Below are 25,492 nucleotides of genomic sequence, written 5' to 3' on the forward strand. Positions count from 1 at the left end.
ATGCTTCACTAATGAGTTAGGAACCATACACTCCCCCACTCTGTTGCCTTATATACTATCTATTGCTTTAAGTACGTGCTCCTATATACTACCCGTTGCGTTAAGTGTGACCCTACTGGGTAGTTCTACGTTGTCTAATGTCAGTCCTAGAATTGCTTATGCTCTGTTTCAGCATTTCTTCAACTTTGTATTGAATTTTTGCTAATGTTATGTCTTTGTAAACTTGCATTTATTTACCCTATGGCATTGTTTATTGAAATGTCCTTGATATTGACTCTGCTAATCTCAGATTATGTAATCCGCCCTGAGTGTCAGTGAGAAAGGCAGACTATAAATGACATGAATAAATGAAGTGATGAGGGTATAAGGCAAATGGTAAGCCACGGGGAAGGACTTCACAGAGGGATATTTTCAGCAGAAGGCCCCTGTTGTGTGCATAGGTTACAAAAAAAGAACCTACAAGAGAGCGGTTTACAGAATAAGGACAGTGCCATGACAAAAGCACAGAATAATCCTGTAGGGAAAAGGCAGTGTAAAGCACCAAGGAAAACTTGAAGGATGGAAAATTATGATACAGGGCATTTTATTTATTTTAACTGTGGTTATCACACTTTCTTGTGTTAAAACCCATATACTCTTAAAACCCATATACTAGGCAGCTGACTCCAAGGCAGCAATGGTGTCAATGGGCTTAGAAGGGTGTAACACTTTTTAGGATTGCATGCATAATTTACTGAAGGTAATCCTTTTCTAAGCCAAAGAAGAGCAAGAGTCGGGGTATAAAATACATACAGTTATAATAACGTGACATTTATAGACTTAAGGAATTCTTTAAGCAAGATTCTAGGAAATAAGATTTAAATTTCTCAGAACTTTTCAAAATAGTAATCCAAATATCTTTAAAATACGTTTGTGCGTGTCTGCATGCGCACAAAGAGTCAATGCTGTTTCATGCTTTTATCCATCCACAGTATTTCAGAGCTATTTCAGTATACTACTATGTTCTGTCATGCTATCTTCAGCTGTTTAATAAACTGTACATGAAACAAGCATGATAACTATGTGACCTGTTTGGATGCTTCATTGTGCTGGGGGAAAAAACATGCTTAGGTGTACTGACAAGCTGCATTGTCACAAACAGAAACATCACAATGATAATGCCTCCTCTAATCTTGCAGCTCTTTAGATGGATAAATACATATTTTAAAGGGAACATTTTAAAATTTCTTTCTGGGGTCTAGACACAAAAACCACAATAGTTTTAAAAATATATTTCACTCTCATTCATACTCTGAATGTATATTTATTTTTTCCCCACTGTCACAACACACAAGCAGGAACTACTTTTACTCTAAAATTATAGTGTGACTTTACAACAGTAGATATCCACCCACTATGTCTCTGTTTGGCCTTTTATCTAAGTAGCATGTGCTGAGCCACAGCAATTTTAAGAAATCCTGTGTCTGTCTTACCATTGATTACTGGAGTATAAACAACAATCCCAGCCAAATTAGGATCAGATACAGTTGTGTCCAGAATAAGGCCACCAATACTGAAAAAGAGTTCAATATTTCAGGCATAGTCAAATAGCATGCAGAAAGTACTCAGTTTCTACAAACAACACAGTTACTTACAACATACATACTCCTGGAAACTTTACATGATTCTAATTTCTGCCCGTGGTTAATTTTTGCTGTATTAATGCTTACTGCTTTCAGAAATAAGTATAAACAAAACAGGCAATTGTCTTGCTATCAGCATCTACCTGTGATATTTGGAAAACCAGTAGAAAAATAAGAATTCAAACTTGCATATCTATGTAACTATCATTTATTGTAAAACTGTCCTATTTCCTCCAAGCTCTAAAAATCCAGAAAAGTATGGTCTATGTTCCAATGACAGCATGCAAACCAGTGTGCCGGACACATGGTATAAGGTGCACAAATAATGCATAAACATGATCCAACCAAAGTTAAGTACATTAAAAACTTACTGGCTTCAATGAATGAAGTTTATATGTGCAATTAATATTTTATTTAAACAATTTTTTACTTTTTTAGAATTCTGAAGGCAGCTTACAACATTAGTTTAAAAGCACAACCATTAAAAACAACTACAACAAAATTAAATCAACTGAGAGTATACACTTAGGAGGATTCTAGCAATAGTAAAAGTCTATAAAATCAGTTACTGTTAAAAGCTTGAGTTAATAGGTCTGGCACCTAAATGAGACCAATGACGGCAAATCACCCTAGAGAGATAATTCCAAAGCCAGCAAGCCAGCTCAGAAAAGGCTGAGTAGCCATCTGCCTCACATCTGAAGATGGGGCACCTGGAGAATGGCCGTGGATAATTCTCAGCTGGATTCAAGTGTGAGAAGTCGGTCCCCTTAAGGTACCTTAATATTTAAACATGCATAATTTTGGTTGAATGCCCCATAATTAGCAGAGATGTGCATTCCCTTTCACACCGAAATATAGATACATACAGTCTCTTGTTCCACTAATTACATGAAACATCTTCTTACAGCACAACTACAAGGAAAATGACCGACTAACCATTTTTTCTTCTCAAATACTTTTACTTGTACTCGTCTGTGATGCAAGATATTTACCTGCTTATGACCATAGCAGTTATAACAGGCTCCCATCCTGAATGGAGAACAGTTCTTGTAGCTGGATGTTTAGCAGCAATTATAATCCACATAGGAGTCAGAGCCAAGAAAAAGGCACCAACTAAAGGAGATATATAATAATATTTATCTAAAAGAAAAATATTTGTATTAGAATATAGATTGCTATAATGCAATATATGTAAGAAAAATAATTTCCTAGCTAATTGTAAAGGCTCAAACTGCTTATTTTTTAGACAGACTTCTTAGTTCATTGTTCTTTGGGAATAACTTCCATTGTTCTTAGTTATACTTATCTCCAAGCAATGTTAGAATGGTCACTTCAGGACTATTATTTTCCTTCCTGAAAATTATGATGACCACTTGAAAATTTCAAAACATGGCATGACTGTGTTTTTTCACAGCTGAAGACTGCATACTTACAGGGCAATCCTAAGCAGGGCTATACTCTTATAAGACCAGTGAAGTCAGTGGACTTAGAAGGGTATTTAACCCTGTTTAGGAGAGCGCTATCAATCCTTGCTTCAACAATAGAGTTGGCAACATCCAGTTGGGGCCTGGAGATCTCCAGGAATTACACTTGATCTCCAGACTACCGAGATCAGTTCCCCTGGAGAAATGACGACTTTGGAGGGTGACTCTATGGCCACTGAGGAGGTCCCTCCTCTCCCCAAACCCCACCCTCCCTAGTCTCCACCTCCACCCTCCAAATCTCCAGCAACTTCCCAACCCAGATTTGGCAACTCTATTCAGCACCTTACTTGATGCCAATGTATAAAGCATTAGCAAAGCTAATTGTACAACCTGTTAACTTTCACAACCAATCTGAGATTCTACAGTCACTAAAAGACTTATACTACAACAGTGGAAAGACAAAAGCTCATTTCCCGTAACTCATTAGATTGAGACCTTATAAACTTATCAATATTTGAACATATTGCATATAGACAGAAGTTGGGTATAAACTCATTTTCAGATATTTGGAAAGTGGAAACCTTTCATAGAAATTTATGAATAGATTTGCCAACACTGTTTTTGTTTTTGTGGCCATCATTGTTTTCTTTTTTGTTTCACAGTAATACGTTTTTTTAAATTAAAACCCCAGAGTTTCTAAATGTTATTCTGTAATTAATATAGAATTTAAAAATATCTGAAAGGTTACATATATACCATATTCCTAGTACAATTATCCTTACATCCATATATCAATTCTATCAATGCTAAAACATCGTTTAATTCTGGTGGTAAAAGATTTCTCACAATATTTCAGTATATAGAAAGCGACGATATTCTTTAATAGACTGTGTATTTGCTTTGCAGGAATCCATCCTCGTTGGTTTACGATGACAATAAAATCAATTGTTTCAATGAACAGAAGATACTAAAGAATTACTTCTGCATTTTTAGAAGTTTTAAAAGCAGTATGTGCTATGTTCTCCATTAAATCTCCCCCACTTTCCATCTGTTCCTTTTCTTTATAACTATGCGAAGAGAACCCACACAATATGATGCCTATTTTATTTCTGACTATCAGTACATGGCCTTTGAACCACAATCAGCACACTTTTTTATAGCTGTTGATTACTCTGTGACAATGCTGATATCCTATTGAGTTATTTTCCTTGGCTAAATCTGGCCATAATTTACTAAGGTTCCTCTGTTGAATATAGAGCAACTGAAAGGTCTGCAACATCAGACCAGAAAAAGACTGTGAGCTAATCTATAGGGATCCTGAATGAATGTGTGGACAGCACAGCCTGCAGTGATGCCCGCGGCAATCTCTTCTGTCTCCCTGCAGCACAGTGCACAGATCGGGCACAGGAACAAAGTGGTCCTGCGAACTCAAAAGGATTCTGAGAAGAAAGTAGGGTGCCTTAACAACAAGTGTACTATGTGCAAGCAAATGTACTATTGTGTTGTAGGTATAGCACAAAAATAGACTTCTGTGTTTAATCTATAATCTACAAATAGAAGCACAACCTGTAAAGAAAAGAGTATTTGAATGCCCTTCTTGACCTGGGGCTTAGCTCCTCCAGAGACCCTTTAGATCTCTTCAGCCATTGGGTGAAACAGAAGGTTGTTTCAGTGGACTTGCTGTTGCAGATACACTAAAAATGGCATGAAACAAACTGCTGAAATGCAGATAGATACAACCCTAAAGTCTTACCATCACTCCAGAAAGAACAAATACCAAAGACGTACAAGGTAGCAATTTATTTATTTAAATTATTTGTTTCCACATTTTGACCCAGAAAGCTACTTAAAATATGGTTGTTGTGGATTTTCCGGGCTGTATAGCCGTGATCTTGGCATTGTATTTCCTGACATTTCGCCAGCAGCTGTGACTGGCATCTTCAGAGGTGTAGCACCAAAAGACAGAGATCTCTCAGTGTCACAGTGTGGAAAAGCACCAATCCATATGCAAAAGAACCTCCTCAGGATACAGTGAAGCCTCCCGCCATTAGCATTCCACACCCTGGGAAACTCTTACAGGATGACTCAACCCAACCTACCTTCCTGAGCAGATATAAATTACCTGCCAACTTCTTTTCCACACTGTGACACTGAGAGATCCCTGTCTTTTGGTGCTACACCTCTGAAGATGCCAGTCACAGCTGCTGGCGAAACGTCAGGAACTACAATGCCAAGACCACGGCTATACAGTCTGGAAAATCCACAACAACCATCGTTCTCCGGCCGTGAAAGCCTTCGACAATACTACTTAAAATAAGTAAAACCATAAACCCAAAGTAGTATACGGAAAATACTATACAAAAAGGATATAAAACTGATACCAAGAACCCTGTAAAACAAAATAGTTTTAGCTTGTAGTCTAAAATATGCAAAAAGATATAGGCCGTCGTCACACGGGCTTTTATTCCGTTAAATATGCAGCATGTAGCGTTACAATCGCTGTCGTTACATGACGCATTTTTCTGTCAGATTTCGTCCTCCTTGCGCTTCCAGCTGTTCACACCGTGGCGCTCTGTGCCGGCATATCGAGCAGGCACAGATAAAACTCCTCCTTTTTTAAAAAAAATTTTTTCCGTTTAATTGCGTTATAGCGTTATAGCGAAATAACAATGAAAAACCTTGATGATAGCCCAACCTCTAACGAGCTTGATAGGCGGGCCAAGTTTTCCCGCTCATTGACCAGCCACATCATTGGATGAAAATGTTTATCTGGCGAATTTTGACTTCCATAAAGATCCCATCGTCCAGAGAAAAATCCCTGTCTAACGTGATCCCCCAATGAATCTGTATTTTACCACGTCGCAATAGCGACATAAGGTCAATTTTTTTAAAAAAAAATTACACCGCTGTATGGGAGGAGCAAAATGCCGTGCGTGGCGAGATAACCCGTTATGAGGCGGTATGAATCGCTGCTGGGTGATCGCACGGATACTGATTACAGCGCGAAAAATGAGTGAGAAATAGAAATCAGACACTCGCAACAGTGACGGAATAAGGTGGGTTTTTGCAGGGAAAGAGCGCCATTTTAGCGCTAAATAAAAGCCCGTGTGACGACGGCCATAGCCTCGTGGGCCCCTCTAGGGAGTGAGCAAGATTTTCGTTCCATACTGTGAGATTTTACAGGGTATAAGCCAGAGGTCCCCAACCTTTTTAAGCCTGTGGGGCCTTTGGAATTTAGACAAAGGGTGGTGGGCATAACTACAAAATGGCTGCCACAGGAAGTGGTACCAATGACAAAATGACTGCTGCAGAATCAAAGCCACATACACAGATGAAACCCAAGTGCACGGGAGAAGAGGGATAATTTTAAAAAGTACCCTAGAAGGAGGAGCAAGAGTAAATCAAACCAACTAACTGAAACCATGTTATTTTATTCTGCACAGTCAATAGGCTTGCCATTCCCCCACCTGAAGCAGGGGATCCTCTGGTCCCACCTCCTCCCCTCTGCACTCATTTACCTGGACAGCAGGGGGGCGTGCCCCTGGGGTACCCACCAGTGGTGTGGCGCACCCCACAGCGGTGCATTCCCACACCCCGCAACAGACCCATTTCAGGCTGAATCAAGCCCCACTGGGAGGCAATTAAGCCCTTTGGCAAGTGCGGGAGCACTCCCAGGCCACCGTTTGACCTGTGTGATGATGTCACTTCCCGGAAATGACATCATCACGCCAGCTGGGAGCGCACAGGAAGCAGCTCAGGAGGTGCAGAGGAGGTAAGAGCCAGCATCCCAGTCTCCCGCCGGGATAGTGAAAGGACCTAGCAACCCTAAAAGCCAATCAGATCTCCAGTGGCCAATTAGAAGTTCTGCTAGGCAAGAAACCCACCTGGCTCCTCCCACTTTCTAAAAATACTTAGTGGGCACCAGGAAAGGTGTTAGTGATCACCAGTGTGCCCATAGGCAGCACAATGGGAATTCCTGGTTTAAGCTTTTAAGAGTCAAGCTCCCTTCACCAGATACACGTAGGAATGGAGATCTCTGAGCCTTTATATCTCAGTCAGAAGGTAGAAGGAATGTTGCAAAGAAGGGAGTCAAGACGTAAAGGTACAATGCAAAATATAATCCACTTGGTTAGAACAGGGGAGGAAATGCAGAAAACATCTGTAGTGAGATAAGAATCCCATGTTCCTATACAGCCGCCAGCGGGGGCGGGGGGGGGGGTCATGGTTCTTAATTTGTGAATGAATTCAATTTCAGCAATCTAGCATTGGCAGTCCTCAAATAAAGAAACGTCAAGAGATGGCTGAAACTGAGTTTATTCGCAAGGACAAAACAATGGACACCCCACACACACACACACACACACACACACACACACACACACACACACACACACACACACACACACACACACACACACACACACACACACACACACACACACACACAGGATGAATAAGGACATAGGATTATCATCATACTACAGATGTTAATTTTCTGAATTCCTGCTCCATTCTAATCAAGCTGGTTACATTTTGTGTGGTACCTTTACATCCTGGCTCCCTTCTTTGCAACATCCCTCTCATCATCTGACTGGGACATTAGGGCTCTGGGATCTCCATTCCTACTGGTATCTGATGAAGCGAGCTTGACCCTCAAAAGCTTATACCCCTGAAAATCATACTGGTCTTTTAAGCTGCTGCTGGACTTGACTCTTGTTCTGTTACTGCAGGCCAACACAGTTACCTTCCTGAAACGGTCTAGGCAGGCAGTCCCATTGCCTTTATGCTACCATTAAAAAGGCCATATTCCACCAAACCACCAAACTTCCAGCAGTGGAAACACACATAGCAGGGCCTCCTTCTGCAGATGACCCAAGAGTGCAGGTGGTCACATACATAAGATGATGATCCTTAAGGTACCTTATTAAAGCCTGAGGTAAAAGGTCTATGAAGAACTGGAGCTCTTTGATTTGCCTCCTCTACTAATTTATTTATTCACACTAATTTATTTATTTATTTTCAGGATTTATAGTCTGCCTTTCTCCAGAAGTCTCAAAGAGGATCACAAATTTAAAAAACTTGCAGTACCATCCTAAAGAGGTCTACTCAGAATCCTACTCAGGGCTATTTAATGGGCTTTACTTCCATGAAAGTGACCTTAGGACTGCACTGTTAACACCATTACATACCATTTCTTACCATGCCATGCAAATACAGATTATATATTCTCCCAATCTCATGGAAATGATCAATGGGAAGTTGCCCTCTGGAGCTGAGAAAGTTCACAGCACTCCACTCAAGTCAGCGTACACTCAAAGATTGAAGGAATAAAGTATCTAAGGGTACACTGGACCCTAAGGAAATATGGTGGGAACAAAGTAGGAGCCTGCTGATCACGGAGCTTTGAAATCATGAATTTACAAAACTCATTCTCATCATATTCATACTTGGCACGCAGCCTAAGGCAACATATAAAACCACCTTTTGTTTTATGACAAATACATGTTGTTTTAAACTTTATACAATTGCCTCAGTGTCTGTGGGCAGACAGCCTGACAAAGTGAACTCTGACTCATGGAGGTTTATACTGGAGTGACGTCTGCTAGTCTCTCAGGTGCCACTGGACTCATGTTTTATTGGGCAGAGAGTATAATTTATAATTATACATAAAATTCAACAGAAATAACAACTATCACTCTAAATCACCAGCTAATATATGAAGCCACTAACCTTAGCCTAAAACACTGTGACAAAATCTCATAGAGCATACAAAAAAGATGAAAATACTGCAGATATGCCAAACAACTTTTATTTGTTCATGAAGACTTAGAAATAATAACTGCCTGTCAGATGATAATACACACACACTTAAATGGTCATACAATGAATATACACTAATGCTACTACAACGCATATTCAGCTTTTCTACTAAATGGCCTGAGAAGCAACATCACCAGAGAAAATTCTATTAATGGCTACAGGCACTTATGGAGAAGGACACATCAAAGTTCATAATCAATGTTCTTAATTCTAAAACAAAACACAAGCCAATATAAAGGAAGAGATGTTAGTTTACATCCATGGTAGAATGGCAGTTTCGAATATACTCCGTAGAGAGCTCTCTGCTTCCACTCAAACCAAGGACAACATAAAAGAATGAGCCCTTGTCAAGTCTTACTGGGTTTTTTTTACATTCATAAATTAATCCTTTCAATCCTAAAACACATTTAACTTGAGAATTAGTCCCTTTAATACTGAAATTTTGCAGTTATTGATGAAAAATGTTTTTAAATGATAACCAAAGACTTTCAAAGTACAGCTCACTACTACCCTCTAGTGTTCTAAAAGGATATTAATCAAGGATACTATAGATTGTTAGAAAATTTCTATAAACCTCAGAATGGGACAAAAAAAATGGTTAAGAGGAGAAATTTTTCAGGAAAAAAAATTACCTCTTCAGGTCTGCTAAAAATCTTAAGGTAAACTTACTTAACAATTTCTAGCCAGGGTAGATGCGTGGCAAGTACTAGTTAGGCAGCAATTAATTTCAGGTGATATTGCCGAAACTCAGGACTTAGGCATCAAGAACCAGTCTCTGTGCCACTCTGATGACTTGTCAGCTATTGGCATGCTCATGTTAGCAAACAGCCAGCGAATGGCATTGTAGCAGCCAGCTTAGCTGCAGTGAGAAAACCACCAGGGGTCAAATAGGTTTCCCATGTGTTCCTATAAAGCTTCTGAAGCTGGCCTGACTCCTCAGTGTGAACAACTTAAGTGCTCAAACACATACAGAAGTACCCTGACTCTCTGCTTTTCATTTTGATGTCCCATCCGCTCCCCTGCTTGACTACCTGTTTAGTTGGTCCTACTTTTCCTCCAAGTTGCTAGTAATTTCAAGGCATCTTCATTGCTCCAGTTCTAAAGCGTCATAATGCAAGTGAAGAGTGAGGAGGGTTGCACACAAATTAGTACCCCAAATATATGCAATATAGCAGAGTGAATAAATTCGGCTGCAGTGGTAGGATGAGGCATCTCAGTTATATTTTGCTTGCATTGCTTTCAACTGATTTCAAGCTGTTGCTGGTTCCCACTCTACTGCATTTAATGAGCATATTCTTTTCCCTTGCATGCTTTAGGCCATCTGAGGTGACTAAGACGTTCTGAGACGGCTATGCTGGATATGCTAAACAAAGCTGATATATAATAAAATATGTTTATCTACCAGCTGGAGAACAGAATATTATCATATGCTCAAGCAAATGATGAAAAATAAAGGATGAGGTAAGGAAGAAAATGTGTTGCAAAGCAAGAGAGGAGACGCTGCTCTCAACACATGCCTCTACTGTGCATTAAGTTATCATTTAGGAACTGAATTACACAGAATCACAGGGGCTACCAGAGTGACTGGACTGGCAGCACCTGATCCAAGGTTGCACTTCAAAAAGCCTCCTTTTTGTATTAAAGTGATTTCCCCACTGGCCAATGAACAACAGGACTTTGGAAAGCTGGCCAAAATATAATTCTCAAGAGCAGAAGCAACAATCAGTTATCTGACTCAACAACTTTCCCAGAAGAGGAAAACAAACAGTTAATGCCAGGGTGATGACATTAAAGGTTAGTTCTCAGTTAACAGTTTAGGAACATTATCCTTTACAAAGAAAACTGAAAGTTTCTTGTAATCCTAATGGACTTTTTTCTCCTACCAACGATGCAGGTTTTTAAAAAAAAAACTGAAGGAGTTGGGTTCACATCAGCTGTCTGTCATATAAATCATTGTACTTACTAATATAATTAATGCTAATATATTCACATCAATGAACTCCACTGCACTGTTCATATACATTCTTTTAAAAAATGGAATATATAGTACTTATAGCTTGTCCTGCCAACCAAGGAATGGCTTTTGAAGTTGTCAAAAGGAAGAATCAACCAAATCACCCCTTGGAATACTGCCAATTCATCACTGGAGCCTGTTCTATAGAAGGGAATGTTCTGATCTTTCCCCTCCCACTGCAGCCCACTATGACTCTGCAATCCTGTCCACAGCGATTAGTAGATCTTTAAGAAAAACATGAGGGATCCAAGAGTGTGGGAAGGGGCGAGGTCTGCAGTGAGAGAGAAGGAATTGCTGAACAACACCCCATATGTAGTAACTTTAACACACAGAAAAAGTAGTTAGGGCCTACACCATTCAATTGCAAACAATTAACCAATGTTGCAAACATGACAACAACCAACAACATGTAACAAAATAAATATCAAAACTTCTTTTAAAACAATAATAGCACCATTGCAATGAGTCCCACGCAGTTCTCCTTCAGCCCATTAGCCAGTTTAGGAATTCTAGTTTTAACAAGTACTCTTACCTCCTTAGAGAATTTTTTTTTTCAAACAAACAAAAAATTAGCTTATATTACTGGTAGCAGAGGAAAAATGTTTGAATATTCTGAAGGCAATAAAATATTTAATACCACGTATTTTTCCTAAAGAAATAATACTTACCAAGGCAATCATAAAGACCCTGACTTATCCAAGCAAGTATGGCAAGTGTAATAAGGTCTCCAAAACTTGCAGCAATGGGAGTTGCAACATTATCAGGATTTATGCCAGTCTTCTTTGATCCAACTATAACTCCAACCATTATTATTCCTAAATAAATTGGAAGAAGAAAGCATGTCAGTCTCACGCTGCATTTCCAAACCAGGAATTTTTAGAAAAGCATTCTTTTATGTTTCTTGTGTCTGAAGTGAGGACCAGCCCATGTCAGGTGGGAGGGAGGGAAGGGTGACATAGACACACTGTGCTGGGAAGAATCAGGCCACAGCTTTATTGATTACAGGTTCCTCAGGTCCTGGTGCATAGGTTGGGGACAAGGGGTGCAGCTAACCGATCGACTGCTGTTAGCAGCCTTCCCCATGTTTGTTGGGGTAACCAAGGGAAGAAGGCTAATATTAGAGCCTGATGTGGCGGAAGCCACTCTTCCCACCCATCACCAGCCTCCTGGTGGTGTGATCAATGCATCAGTCCTGAAGTTGGCTATCATGCACTTAGCCCCCAGAGCCCCTTTAGGATCATGCAGGGAGCCCACCCTGCACAACATGTATTATGTTTCCCAGCCTATGCCTAAACACCAACATCCAGCTGTGATGTCTGTGCTCTTTTTAACAGCACAATCAAATATACACAGCCGATACTCTTTGCTATGGGAAAGGCAAAAATCCCAGGGACTTTTAGCCAATCCGAACCATGGGTAGTAAGTGGCCCCCTGAGGACACAGCAAGGATGATTAGCAACAACAGAAATAAAATTTGAAAACCTGGGGTGGGAACGTGGCTTTTTGCTGTCAGAGGGCTTTGAATGCCTAGCGTACCTACAACCCCTTCCTTTGAAACACAAACTGCAAACCAAACTGGAACCTGCAGCCTTCAGGCTAACCCCACTCTTCCCCAGCTATGTGCCTGTCCAATGCAGGTGGAACTGTAGAAAGCTGCCTGAGAGCCACATGGCTGAGAGCTGATGTGGGCACAATTACCCAGAGTTATCCTCCCCTGCCCCTGGGCACAAATGTTGCTCTAGCTGAAGCCTAAGAGCTAGAATTAGTGCAATATGTTCCAAACAACTTTGCATTACAGCCTAAGCTTATAAATGGCACCAACCCAAGATGCTTTGAATATCTTTTGTTTTTTGCTTGCTCATATACTGCATTTTGTTTACTTAAATGGTATTAGAATTTTTGTAAGCCGCTCTGAACTCTCACTGGAGGAGGAAAGCAGGATCAGAACTATACTAAATAAATAAGATACAAGTTGAATACTACAAACAGCAAATAGTATTTGTAATATTGGAGTCAAATATCTTTCCATTTACAAATATATATATTTGTTCACTTCATTAATCCCCCTCCTTTCTCCCCTATGGAGACCCAAGCAGCTTACATCATTCTCTTCTCTTCCATTTCTATCGTCACAACAACATGACTGGCCCAAGGTCTCCCTGCAAGCTTCCGTGACAGTCTCCCAAGTCCCAGTCCAACACTCTAACCACTTCACCACATCGGCTCTCGCAATTTATGACAATATTTCTCTTACCCTGTAAAAGGGATGCTATGAAGGCTGTTGCCACACTGCTAGAACACAAAAGGACTGAGTGATCAAGGCGATATTTGCCCTCAGGAATCCAGCCCAATATAACTGCTGCCACAGCAGCCAAAAATCCAACTACTGTTGCTTGGACCTACAAATACAAAACATTTATTTAACATTACAAAAGTACAAACACTCAGCTATACATTAGCTGGAGAGGAAATCCAAAAAGCTATCAAGCTGCATCGATGCAAAATTCAGCCCTCCCCTCTCCATGCTCAGAATAGAAGGCTCTTCATTCTAGGACCTCTTTCTCTGTTTCCAGAAAGGACAGAAATGGAGTTGGAACATACGCTCCATTGATACTTTTACTTATTTACACAGCACCTAAAACATAATATATTGGAAGCGCAAAATGAGGTACTGGCAAACTAGCATTCCACCCAAGGCAAGAAATGCCAAAAGACCAAAAACACTACCTGGTGTTATTCAACCTTAAATTATATTATTTAAAATTCAAGAGCTCTTTCTGGTGTACAATTATAAAGAAATTCAAGTACAATTGATATTGCTCAGTCCATTTGTTCACATTGGTCAAGGTAAGTCCATAATTACAGTCAAAAAGTCCATGTATCCAATATGATTACTATTTGGATTTATTCCAGGTGGATGCTGATAGGTCCCGGTTCCTCCTGTGGAAGCCCGAGGCTCCCGTCAGTTGGCAACGAGCCCACCAACTTGTGATTTCGCTCGTTTCGATGTCTCTTTTTCCCAGCCAATAATGCCTTTAATTTTCCTCAACTGTGTCCACTTCACACAGCATAATAGCAATCCAATTTCCACAGGAGGAACCGGGTCTGGGACCTATCAGCATCTACCTGGAAGAAATCCAAATAGTAATCATGTTGGATACATGGACTTTTTGACTGTAATTAAGGACTTACCTTGACCAATGTGAACAAATGGACTGAGCACTATCAATTGTACTTGAATTTATTTATAACTGTACACCAGATAGAGCACTTGCACTTTAAATAATATAATTTGAATAACACCAGGTAGTGTTTTTGGTCTTTTGGCATTTCTTGCCTTGGTTGTGTTGATGTTAGTGGAGACCTTCCCCTTTTTTGCATAAACTAGCATTCCACCCAAGTAAGAAAACCGGAAGAATTCTCCAAAGCTGCTTTGTTTCATCTGCTCCTTCCAGATGAAGACACGATTTTACAATCATTTTTTTCTCTCTTGCAAGAGCAACATTTAATTGCCATATACTTTTGCTGCTTTCCCCCCCAAACATTCCAGGGGTTATGGTAAAAGAAGATGGAAGGTCTTACCCAAGCTGGTAACACATACAGCTTAACTACAACGTAAACCTAGAAATTCATTCTATGTAAGTCTGCATGTGGATATGCATATTTGATATGCTGATTTGCAATGGCTCTGAGACCCCTATGAATATATTTACCTGTTTTAAAGCCAAATTACCAATTATCAGATTCCACTTCTCAATTGGAGAATCCATTTTCCCAACATTTACCTTTAAAAGACAGAAAACAGTTCAGAATTGAAAAACAATTAACGCACTGCCTTAGTCAAAACAAGAAGAAATGAACAATGAATCTGGGCAGTTAGCAACTTAGGCTGTAACATTATCAATCTTGTCTCTGCAACCATAAGGATTATATAATATTTCTAAAATGTCAGAGGAAATACTCAAATTTTAATTACTGGCAAACCAAACCTGTTGACAATCTCTGCTATGTGACTTTATATAAAGGGGTGAAATGATTTGTGAAACCATTATACAGCAGTCTGCTAAGAAGAACAGACTTTTTAGGCTATATAATGTTGGAACACTTCTTTTTACTCACTAAACTCCTTGAACTACAGTTAGCAGGCAGTCAGCAAAAGGAAGAGAAACAAAACTGGAATCCCACACCATTTATTTCAGAGTAAGAATATACTGCATATAAGCCTATTAGTTGTAATTTGGGAGTTGTCAGGTTCATAAGAATGATGTGAGGATACTGGCAATTACATACACATCAAAGTTGATGCTCCTGCTCATTATACTTCTGAGGTGGCTGATTTTATTATTAGCTTGTCTGATAATATTCTGCTTGGTTGACAATGTGCTCACTTAAAATAAGCTTCATCTCTATAGAGGACTGTGCTGTATCCGTAGATATAATACATATATTTGCATACACAGCACACACACACACACACACACACACACACATACACAGGAATTTATTTTTTTAACTATACTGTAATCTGAAATAAAGAAAAATGGACAACTTTTAAATACTGCCAGCTTTTTCACTGATGTGGCATTTTGCAGTAACATTCATATACATGAGAACAAAAGGAGAGGCGGGTATTTTTTAACAAGATTTGAACAAGTACGTTGGGGAAGTCCCCATCATTCTTGTTCACTTGAGAACAGGGCATGTTTCGTTCACTGGAACACTGACTACCGAGGAGGATACAACCCAGAAAAACCAGCTACACGTACTGGACAATACACAGTGTACTCATGACATACCAAACAAAAAAACTCCAATTTGCTATCAAGTGAAACTTCCCTCTGAGAGCTCACTGGGAACAGACACTGAAGAAACTTGACTAAAAACTATCAGCCACTGAGGTCTAATTAGAATATCTGTTTCCATTCTTTATCAGATACTAGGGCAAGACTGTTAAGGGTTGGGTTTCTCCAACAGTTACACCCACAGAAAAAGCTACTAAAGGAGTTTACAAATGTTTACTCCAAAAACATAGTCGCTGCCTGTGATAAAAGACTGCTAATGTGTCTTATTTTATACTTTTGATATTGTCTCAAAATTATTTTTGATATTGCCAACCTCCAGGTAGGGCCTGGAGATCTCCTGGAGTTACAAATTATCTCTATCCTCTGTAGAAAATGGCTGCTTTGGAGGGTGAATCAATGGCACTATGCCTCACTGAGGTTCTCTCCCTTAATTCCACCCTCCCCAGGCTCTGCCCCTAAATCTCTAGGAATTTCCAAACCAAGTTGGCAAACCCACTCAAAACGCTGCACCTACTTACAGCTGTTGACAGTCGGGATGCCAAAGTCATTTCTAAATTTCCCTTCAAGCCAAGTAGCGCAGGAACCAAGATGAAAACTTCAGTAATATTTCTGAACACTTCCCAATGCTGATTTTCAAAGGAAAAATAAAATATATGAATATTATATGTTGTAAAATAGTAACACAAAAGTGTATTTCTGGCAATAATTTATAATAGTTATTAACAAAGATACAAGATACTTTAATATAGATCAGATCAGTTCAATATCTAATAAATAATGTCTAAAATTGGTGGCTTTAGCACTACATAAACTTTCTTACAATGTCAGATTATGTGAACAGCTTGCTTCTTTTAGCCCTGTTAACATGACTAGGGAAACTTGTGGAGGGGAAGAGACAGTCAGCATTATGCTTTTCCAGGCCAATAAGTATGCTTTCCAAAGCCTGCAAAAGTCAATAGCAAGGATACAAAAAAAACCCACACACATTTGATGCTCAGAGTTCGTCAGAGTATCTTCTAGCTGAAAAGCTAATCTGCTTTAAGAAAGAAAGAAAAGAAGAAGTCGTGGCCTTTCTTGCTGCTACTGACTCAGTTGCTCCATCATCATAGGGTAAGTGACAGAACCTACTTTGGAATGGAACTGAAATTCTAAGATCAATGTGCAACTTTTATCATGCAAAATAAGTATTGCTCACACACTATGATCTTTCAAATTACACGTTGTGAATACAAATCACTTTAGTGGTTTCAGATCTTTTGATGGACACAAACGGTCACTAGCTATTTATAATAGGTAATGATGGAACGTTTGGCTGAAAAGCAGTGACATGCATACACAGGTAAAACTGTGCATGCGGCTGGGGCTTCATCAATTGTTTTCACCTCAGCAGAGCTGCAAATCACAACAAAACAACAACTGCTAGAAGGGGAACTGCTTCCAGCTCACAAACCATGCTTCCATCCTTTTTCACTCAGCAGCTTAAAAAGTAGATTGCAGTTTTAGCACGAAGAGCTGCTGATAGGAAAACTATCAAAATACCTCCGGTGTGGATGCACCCCTGGGTATACCTTTCCCCTAATTTTTGTTGTTGTTACAATATATGATTAAGAACAAACAGATGCTAATAGAACAATAGGCCATTGAGTCCATGATATATTTATAAGAGAAATTAATTATTTGCTTGTACAAGGCTAGATAGCAATCCTAAGCAGATCTACTCAGAAGTCTCATTTTATTCAATGGGCCTTATTCCCAGGAAAATGTACTTAGAGAATAAAATCTATAACCACCACCATCCCACCCACCACCCACAACACTGCCTTCCCTGAATCCCATTTTTGCTTAGAAGCTACGCAGGGTAGAGGGCTATTGCTGTTGATTGCTATTGCTCCCTGTAATGTTACACATACTAGTGGATGCTATAATTTTAATAAGCAACTACATAGGCAGAGAAGCTTAATTTTTTCAGTGGATCTCAAATAAATGATAGTATCAATAACAAAAATGATACTTAACAAGATCAGAATAAGTAACAGTCTTTCCTTCAATTTATTTTTGGCAAAACAGAGGAATCTGAAATATGAATGCAGAAAACCCCTATGTCAATAATTTTTAAGGAATCACATAAAAGATCCTAGCACCTGCAATGTATAGTTCCCTTTATCTTTAGCAGAGCAATTTGAATGGATTGCTTCGAAAAAATTTCCCTATCTCTTCATGTCATTTCTTCACTATGAAACCATCAATGCTATCCTAAGCAGTGTTGCACCCTCTTAAGCACATTAATTTCAGTGGACTTTAGAACTGCACTGTAATGCAACAAAAATAAGATTTTACGGATCACGGGAAAATAGAAGCTTCACGGTAATCTCAAATATGATAGTGGAAAAAATCCCACAGTGTTTATGCTGTTCAATCTTCAGTGAAAAGAGGTTGGTGGCAAGGTAATTCTATCAACTTTGGACCTCAAGAATAAAGTTGCCCAATGCCTTTGGAACTTTGACTCTCAAAAGCTTATACCCCGAAAATCTTTTTGGTATTTAAGGTACTCATGGTCTTGAATCTTGCTGTTCTTTTTAATACATAACCACAGTACAGTAATTAGTCTCAGGCACTTCATAAATAACAAATACATTGAGGAGGAGCCTTCAAAGAAACATGGGAGGGGTAACTGGAAAATTCTTCCCCACTCATGGTGCAATAGTGCAAGACTGCTAAACTCATTAGCCCTGAACATCAGAAATCCACTGCTATAGTGCCATTGTCCTATAGGCCTGACTATCAAGCAGGAAGTTCTAACCTGAGTGGTGTAATGTGTGAGGGAACATTATATTAACACAAGACAGTTCAGGAAGGGGAAATTGAGATTGGCAATGGAACCACAAACTCTAATTTCATCCCTATTTCAAGATACTATGAATTGTTAACAGGGCCGGATCTAGCGCTCCCAACGCCCGGGGCAACGCTTGCCGGCTCTTGCGCATGCGCACAGCGTGCACACGCTCCTGACGCGGCGTGATGACATCATTTTGATGACGTCATCACGCTGCGCGCCGGAGGCAGCACAGGGGGCTGAGAAGCTGCCCGCGCCATTCGCTTCAGAAGCGAATGGCGCGGTCGGCTTTGCAGCCCCCCACGCTGTCTTTCGCCTGCCCCATGGGACAGGGGGCGACCGGCTTGCCGCGCACCCTCTGTCCTGCAGAGCAAGCAAAAGGCAGTGCAGGGGGCTGCGAGGCTGCCCGCGCCATGCGCCTGCCCCGCGGGACAGGGGGCGGCCGGCTGCCCTCTCCTGCAGGGCAAGCGAGTGGCGTGGGTGGCCGCGCTGCCCTTTGCCTGCCCTGCAGGACAGGGGGTGCGCGGCAAGCCAGCCGCCCCGTCCCGCGGGGCAAGCAAAAGGCAGCGTGGCTGCCCATGCTGCCGCCTGCACGCTCTGGGAGCTGCTTCCGGCGCCCCCTCCCTGGCGGCGCCGGGGGCAGACTACCCCCCTGCCCCCCCTCTAGATCCGGCCCTGATTGTTAAGGATACCACCCCAACTGCAGTTTAATAATATTGGGGAGATTATAATTAGGAAGAAAGGATGTGTTTTTCCTTCTGTCGTAATCTATTCTCCAAGACCCTTTTAACATCAAAGTGATCAGAGTCCTAAAAGTTAATAATATCCTGGAATTTACATTTTGAGATTGGGGAAGTTGATCCCCTCTCCTGGATATCCTGTAAACTAATCAGTGGCTTGATCAGGCCAATTTACCTTTCCTGCTCTATTTTCTTTAAAAAAAAAAAAAAGCACTGAGCCGTTTTTAAAGCTTTATCATTTGGAGAGTAATGAACATATTTATTGCTTACTGGGTCATCTGGGCAGAGTGCATATGTTCTTTTTCAATTTACAAACTAACATTTTTAAATACTTTGGGGAGCTCTGGCATTGCAGAAACTTCTACCTTTTCTCTAGTTGGCTCAACTTCACTGAAGTACTAACAGGCACAAGATCACCAAGTCTCATATTTAACAATTTATCATCATCATCATCAACCATCAATCATCGATGACTACCCAAAAGAAAAATATAACTTAACACAGAAAGGATTGTGAAAAAGAAGACCATTCCTAAAAATAGAAGACTAATATCAAATGCCAACATTGACTGGGTATTAAAAAGAATCAAAACGTGTATAATAAAAGTGATGTTACCAACCTGTACAATATCCAAAACCATCCCTGCAGACACTGTTCCAAATCCCGCTAGCAGAAATGGAACAAGAATCTGCAGTGCCATAATGCTACTAGATTCTTTCGGCTGTTTTCTGCTCCCTTCCACAATGGCATCTTCATCACCGTCACTAGATACATTGTTGTCCTGCAGCATAGCATCTGTTTCTGTTGTGCCCATTCCATCTGAATAACTGTAATTTGTGAAGTTATCATACTTTGGGCTACAGCTTGACGAACTGTGTCCATTACTACCATGATGAAAAGTAGGTTCTGAAAAATGATTGTAATCCGTGTGTTGATCAGTTCTAACACTGAAATTGTGTCCTGTTGGCTGTAATCCATCTTGCCAGAGACCATTCACTTTTTTAAGTCTTTCTTCGTGGCTTTTGTGATAAGCAATAGGAACCATACTTAAAAGCAGGTTCAAGAACTTGTCAGACTGAATTGTATTTAGATTTATAGTCCAATCTACAAAGCTTTCTCCATGATAAGCCTTACCATTTGTTTTGCTGCTGACAGATCTTTCTTTACAATTAGTCATGCTGTTTCAAAATTATTGTTCTGATGATCACTTCAGATCCCAAGGAAACAATTGTACATATGCTTCAAATCGTTATAGACAAATCTTTCATCTCATAAAGCTGATCCTCTTGCTAATTTATCTGTTATGTAGAAAGTTTTCTTCCCGCTAACTTTCGGTCTTGAGCGATTCTATAACAAAGGTTCATTCTGAAAAAAAAACATAGTAAATATATTGAACTGCCTGCTCTTTCTGCTTCTGAAAGCTATTATTTCTTGTTAATATTTTGTTTTTAGAAATTAAAAAACAAAAAGAAGTCTACCTCTTGGTCATTTATTACTATATTACCAGAAGCAACTTGCTACAACATGAATCTGATCATTGTTCAGTTGCCAATTGTTTCAGTTGCTAAGAAGTGTCATAAGATCAAACTTCTCCCATGTTTTCTCTGTAAACAGAGAATAGACATGTCCTCCCCAAAGTTCAGTGTGGTTTGATATTTCTAAGAACCTCACCTTTAGACTTCAAACAATAGCAGACAAAAGAAAAAGGTAATGATATAAAATCATTCTGATGAGAGCCACAGTATTAGTGCTTAAAAAACAGGGCAACAGAAGCAGCTGCAAGTCATCTTCAATGCCTGCCGAATGAATGTAGCAGGAGAAAAACCATATTATGCATTAACAACATATTCTGAACATACTTGCCACGAATAATATATTTTTAAAAAACATTCTGACTCTTTGAAAGTATTCACCACTCTGGAATTTAGTCTGTGTTTCTTGGACAGTCTCTATTTTTTTTCATAAATATTATTTTGGTAATTGTGTCCTTGCAGAGGGAGGCTGAAATAGCAGTTATCTGTATCCATGGAAAATGTGATAAAGGTGCATGCTAAATCTCAATACATTTACAGAACATTTTCCACTAGGTTTCATTGTCCTTTATATCTAAGTAACTATACTTAAATTCAAACTTTCATAGTACAATCCTACAAGGCAGTGAACATGTTCAGCAAAACAGTCTGAGCGCTGGCATAAAGGTACAAATAGTACCTCAGTATTTGCACCGAGTGCCAATCTCAGCATCGGCATAGCAGCAGCCAAATACGCAGTATATACAGAAGCATGCCACATTTAATCAAATGAAATATGACAAGGGCTGGTCTGAATGTATTTGTGCAGGCATATCTTCACATTTCAGTGCATTTAAAATTTATGTAACATCAGAAGAAATACAGAAATGCCCCAAAAGAAATAATCCAAAATATAGCAGCAAGGTTTTTTCTGATTAACCGCAAGGGCTGTGCCCATAAAAAAATGGTCATTACAAACTGAGAATATCAAACTAGAGAAAAAATTCAGTATTCTCTGAATACCAAATTGATTCTCTACTTTGGTTTGGTAATATAGCAGAAATTCAATAAAATTCTGCCATTATTTCCTAAGAGAAACTCAATCTGAGACTATATCCAGTGGGCTGGGGGGGTGGTCATTTTTCAACCAATCTTCACCAAATTTGGAGGGAAGCTACTCCTGACTGTACCCTAAAGAACTCAAAGTTTCATAAAAATTGGACCTCAGGGGGCCAATTTTATGCCCCCCCCCAAAGTGCCCCAGCCACTCTCCATTATTCCATATAGGGAAAGCTATCTGGAGGCTATCCAGGGGACTAGGGTGGCATTTTTCAAGAGACCTTCGCCATATTTGTAGGGGATCTACTCTTGACTTTCCTCTAAAGAACCCCCAAGTTTCAGGAATATTGAACCCCAGGGACCAATTCTATAGACTCTCAAAGAAGGTGCCTCCAGTCACTCCATTGTTTCCTATGAGGAAAAAAGTCAAAGCTGACTTCCTCTGCAGAAACACACTGGAGCAAGGCAGCCATGGCCAAGGCACACTCCAAAATGCAGGCTGTGCTCATTCCACAGAAAGCCTAAGAGAAGCAAACTGAAACAAAGGAATGGAATCCCCTCAGAAGCAAAGTAAAGCAAGGGGACCAACATCACACCAGAGAATCACAACCATTCCACCCAAACCAAACTGAAGGGACACTACAATTTAGCCCAACAGTGTCATTCACTGCAGCCAAGTACTGGGTTTAGCCAGTGGTAGAACACCACAGAATAGAACCAAGCAGTACCCAACCACAAGTATGAAGCATCCCCTTGCTTCAGTTTGCTTCTGTTGCAAATTTGGTGGAGTTTAGTTGAAAAATGACACACATGCCCCTGCAAAAAAGAACTGCTGTCTCTTTACAGGGAAACAGCAAATGAACAGCCCAGCCAGTATTACTGAATGTTACCAAATTAATTTGATAAAACTGAGTTTGGTATTCTGAACCTGATATGGTATTCATTATTTTGATCCAGAATACCTGGATTTTACTGAATCAGCTAAAATTTGGTTTTTAATTTAATCACTCACTTTAACTTATCATACTGACTTTTACCATTACATGGAAGTAAGACTCATTGAAATTGATGGAACTATTTCTGAGTAAACATGCTAATGAAAACACTGTCAGAGACAGAGCAGAATCTTAAGGCCATCCTGGAACCAGTTAGGACGGTAACTATACTCCTATACCACTGTAATACAGAGATATGTCATCATATCTGTGGAGATGCATGTACACAACACCTAATTTACACAATATTGGTATAAATCTGGTACCAGAAGGACTGTGCTATCTAAAGGGCTAGGAATAGGTAGTGCCAAGAAAGAAAGGGTTTAGTCACTATCTTCCTCAGTCTATATCCTGTCCCCAGCACCAGCATAATGTTATGCGAACAAAAAACTGGCATAACCTACCCCCAAACACTCCTACACAGCTATGGCACAGCTGAAGATACCAACTAAGTCTGCAGCCAATCTCAGCTCTCTTCATCACTATATAAACCTTAGGAAGGACAACCATATTTCAGATGACAGGGCGTGTTGCATGGAGCCACCCCTCTCTGGGCTCACACTGAGCACACTTCGAATGCACATGGAGGGAGCTTTGGTGATGGGAACTCTAAAGAAAAGGCACTTTGCACAAAAAGCCAAGGCAGAGAACAGTGTTGCAGCATATGGACAACACTGCTTTCTCAGAACCCTTTCAAATACTCCAATGCAGGACACAAGCAACCATCTGGATTGTCTACTCCTCCAGTTGTAGATCCAAGGACAACACACTCCACTCCACCCAGGTAAGCAAGGGCTAGGGACATCCTGCCTCAGACTTTGTCTGCTGCAAATCTCTCCTTCACAAACTCCACCACTACAGCAACAAGTACCAGTTAAACAACCTTTCCTCCCTCAACAGATGCTAGTGAAGACCAAGAATAACTATGCAGTGCAGAAAGGTGGACTTCTTTGGAGATATACTGGCAAAATATCATAACAATATTGGCACGATGTCATGCCAGTGTAACCTTATATCCCAGAAATGTCATTGTGCACCCTGTTTTTAACAGGGTGCACAATGACATTTCTGGGTGACTCAATTACAACCCTTACTATTGCTGGCCGAAACTCATGACTCATGACCCCTTTTTGCTTTGCAGAATCAAAGCCAAACAGAAACTTCAGAAGCAACTCCAATATATCTCCCTAGAAAAGCTGGGTAGGTATTGGCTTACTGACTATCTCCTCAACAACTGAATCCTAAAATGTATAAAACTCCAAGGGGAAACATGAGTCATATAGGAACTGAACGTCATTGGTGTCACTGTCTCAAATCTGTAGCTCTTACCATGATCAGAGTTCTTCTCCCCACATGCAATTTGCTGCTACTAAACATTCCTCATTACTATCCTTGTATCCTCTTCACTTTTTCCAGGCAAATCTTGTTTCTGCAGTGAATGCAGAGGCAACCTGCAATTTCCCCCTTATAATTCCACAATGAAAGAGGCTAATATGAAAGCTGGGAACTAGCACATTTTTGTAATAGATCATTATTATAACAGCTTGAAAAAGACCTCCAGTGGTGATGCTGGGAAAAGGCAGCCAAGTAGACTGACTGCTATCTTTCCAAAAATTGTAACAAAGGGGAAAATTCCAGCAAAATGAGAAAAATCACAAAAGCAGGATGACGTCATGCAGATATTATAAGGAAGTCATGGTAATGCAAAATATCTGTAGAAAAGGGTCTTGGTAAATATAAAAAGAAGTTCTTCCCAACATCAAAATTCTTTCTTTGGAACTTGCCCAGCTTTTACTTTCTACCTAAAACTTTAGTAATAATAGAAAAGATGGTTGGTATCTTGCAGAACTGCTTTGAAAATCTGTTTAAAGGACTGTTTTGCAAATGTCACATCAAATCTTTCAGCTTCAAACATGTTTCTAGACTATTAAATTAATTTAAGGATACATAGTGTAAAAGCAAATCTTTCAATTTGGTAACTGGAGTAGGTATACTAAAGACATGAGACTTATAGCATTGTAAAAACTGCTATTCTCTACAAATCTTCAGGAATGCACTTAGATCTCATATCTGCCTTGCCTCTTAGATTACAGGACTGCTGAGGATCCTCTCAGTTCTTTACTCTTCTTTGACTGTCAAATTGGATTAGAGACATTAGAAGTGTTTTGCTTAGCCAGAGACTAATAACCTTTTATTACACTTGTGGTATCAGCAAATAAGTAGTTAGGAGGATAATGACATCTTCATCCATGCAGTATTACAAAGGCCTATGGGAAAATTTTTGCAGATCTGCCCACTGAAATGTTTAGCAATTGAGATATTTCTACTTTTTGTTTTTCTGCTTATAGTGTATTTCCCCTTTAGTAGTCTGCACTTCCTCTGCTCTTAAACTTGATATTATCTATATTGTGTAGCATTATGCTGGAGTTACCTGTTAGTGAACTCAATGCATAGAGCTCTTGGCTCTCAGGGAACAGGAGAGGTGGGTGGATGAGACCTTTAGAGACCTATTAGAATAGTCCCAATCCTGGGCTGATAGCTCATCTGCTATCATAGAGATTGAGGGTCTCAAGGTTGGAAGACATCTGGCTGAGGAGGAGGGACTTGATCCCTTAGATGGGACCCCTTCCTGAGAAAATGGGCTAATATCCTCCTGTACTGAGTATACCCAT

The 25,492-nt window shown here is 40.0% G+C and overlaps 1 protein-coding gene across 1 annotated transcript in view; it reads right to left on the reverse strand.

The window, feature by feature from the left end:
- Nucleotides 1–25,492, reverse strand: part of SLC41A2 (solute carrier family 41 member 2) — a 56,133-nt gene that overhangs the window by 21,227 nt on the left and 9,414 nt on the right. Inside the window, exons 2-8 of the mRNA XM_054989244.1 lie at nt 19,875–20,620; nt 16,201–16,308; nt 14,594–14,665; nt 13,135–13,279; nt 11,549–11,695; nt 2,615–2,762; nt 1,473–1,552 (exon numbers count right to left, since the gene is read on the reverse strand). Coding sequence (XP_054845219.1) covers nt 1,473–1,552; nt 2,615–2,762; nt 11,549–11,695; nt 13,135–13,279; nt 14,594–14,665; nt 16,201–16,308; nt 19,875–20,432 — 1,258 coding nt within the window. The 5' untranslated portion in view covers nt 20,433–20,620. The remainder of the gene's footprint in view (nt 1–1,472; nt 1,553–2,614; nt 2,763–11,548; nt 11,696–13,134; nt 13,280–14,593; nt 14,666–16,200; nt 16,309–19,874; nt 20,621–25,492) is intronic.

Source organism: Eublepharis macularius, chromosome 9 (assembly GCF_028583425.1).
Source record: "Eublepharis macularius isolate TG4126 chromosome 9, MPM_Emac_v1.0, whole genome shotgun sequence".
Lineage (NCBI taxonomy): Eukaryota > Metazoa > Chordata > Lepidosauria > Squamata > Eublepharidae > Eublepharis > Eublepharis macularius.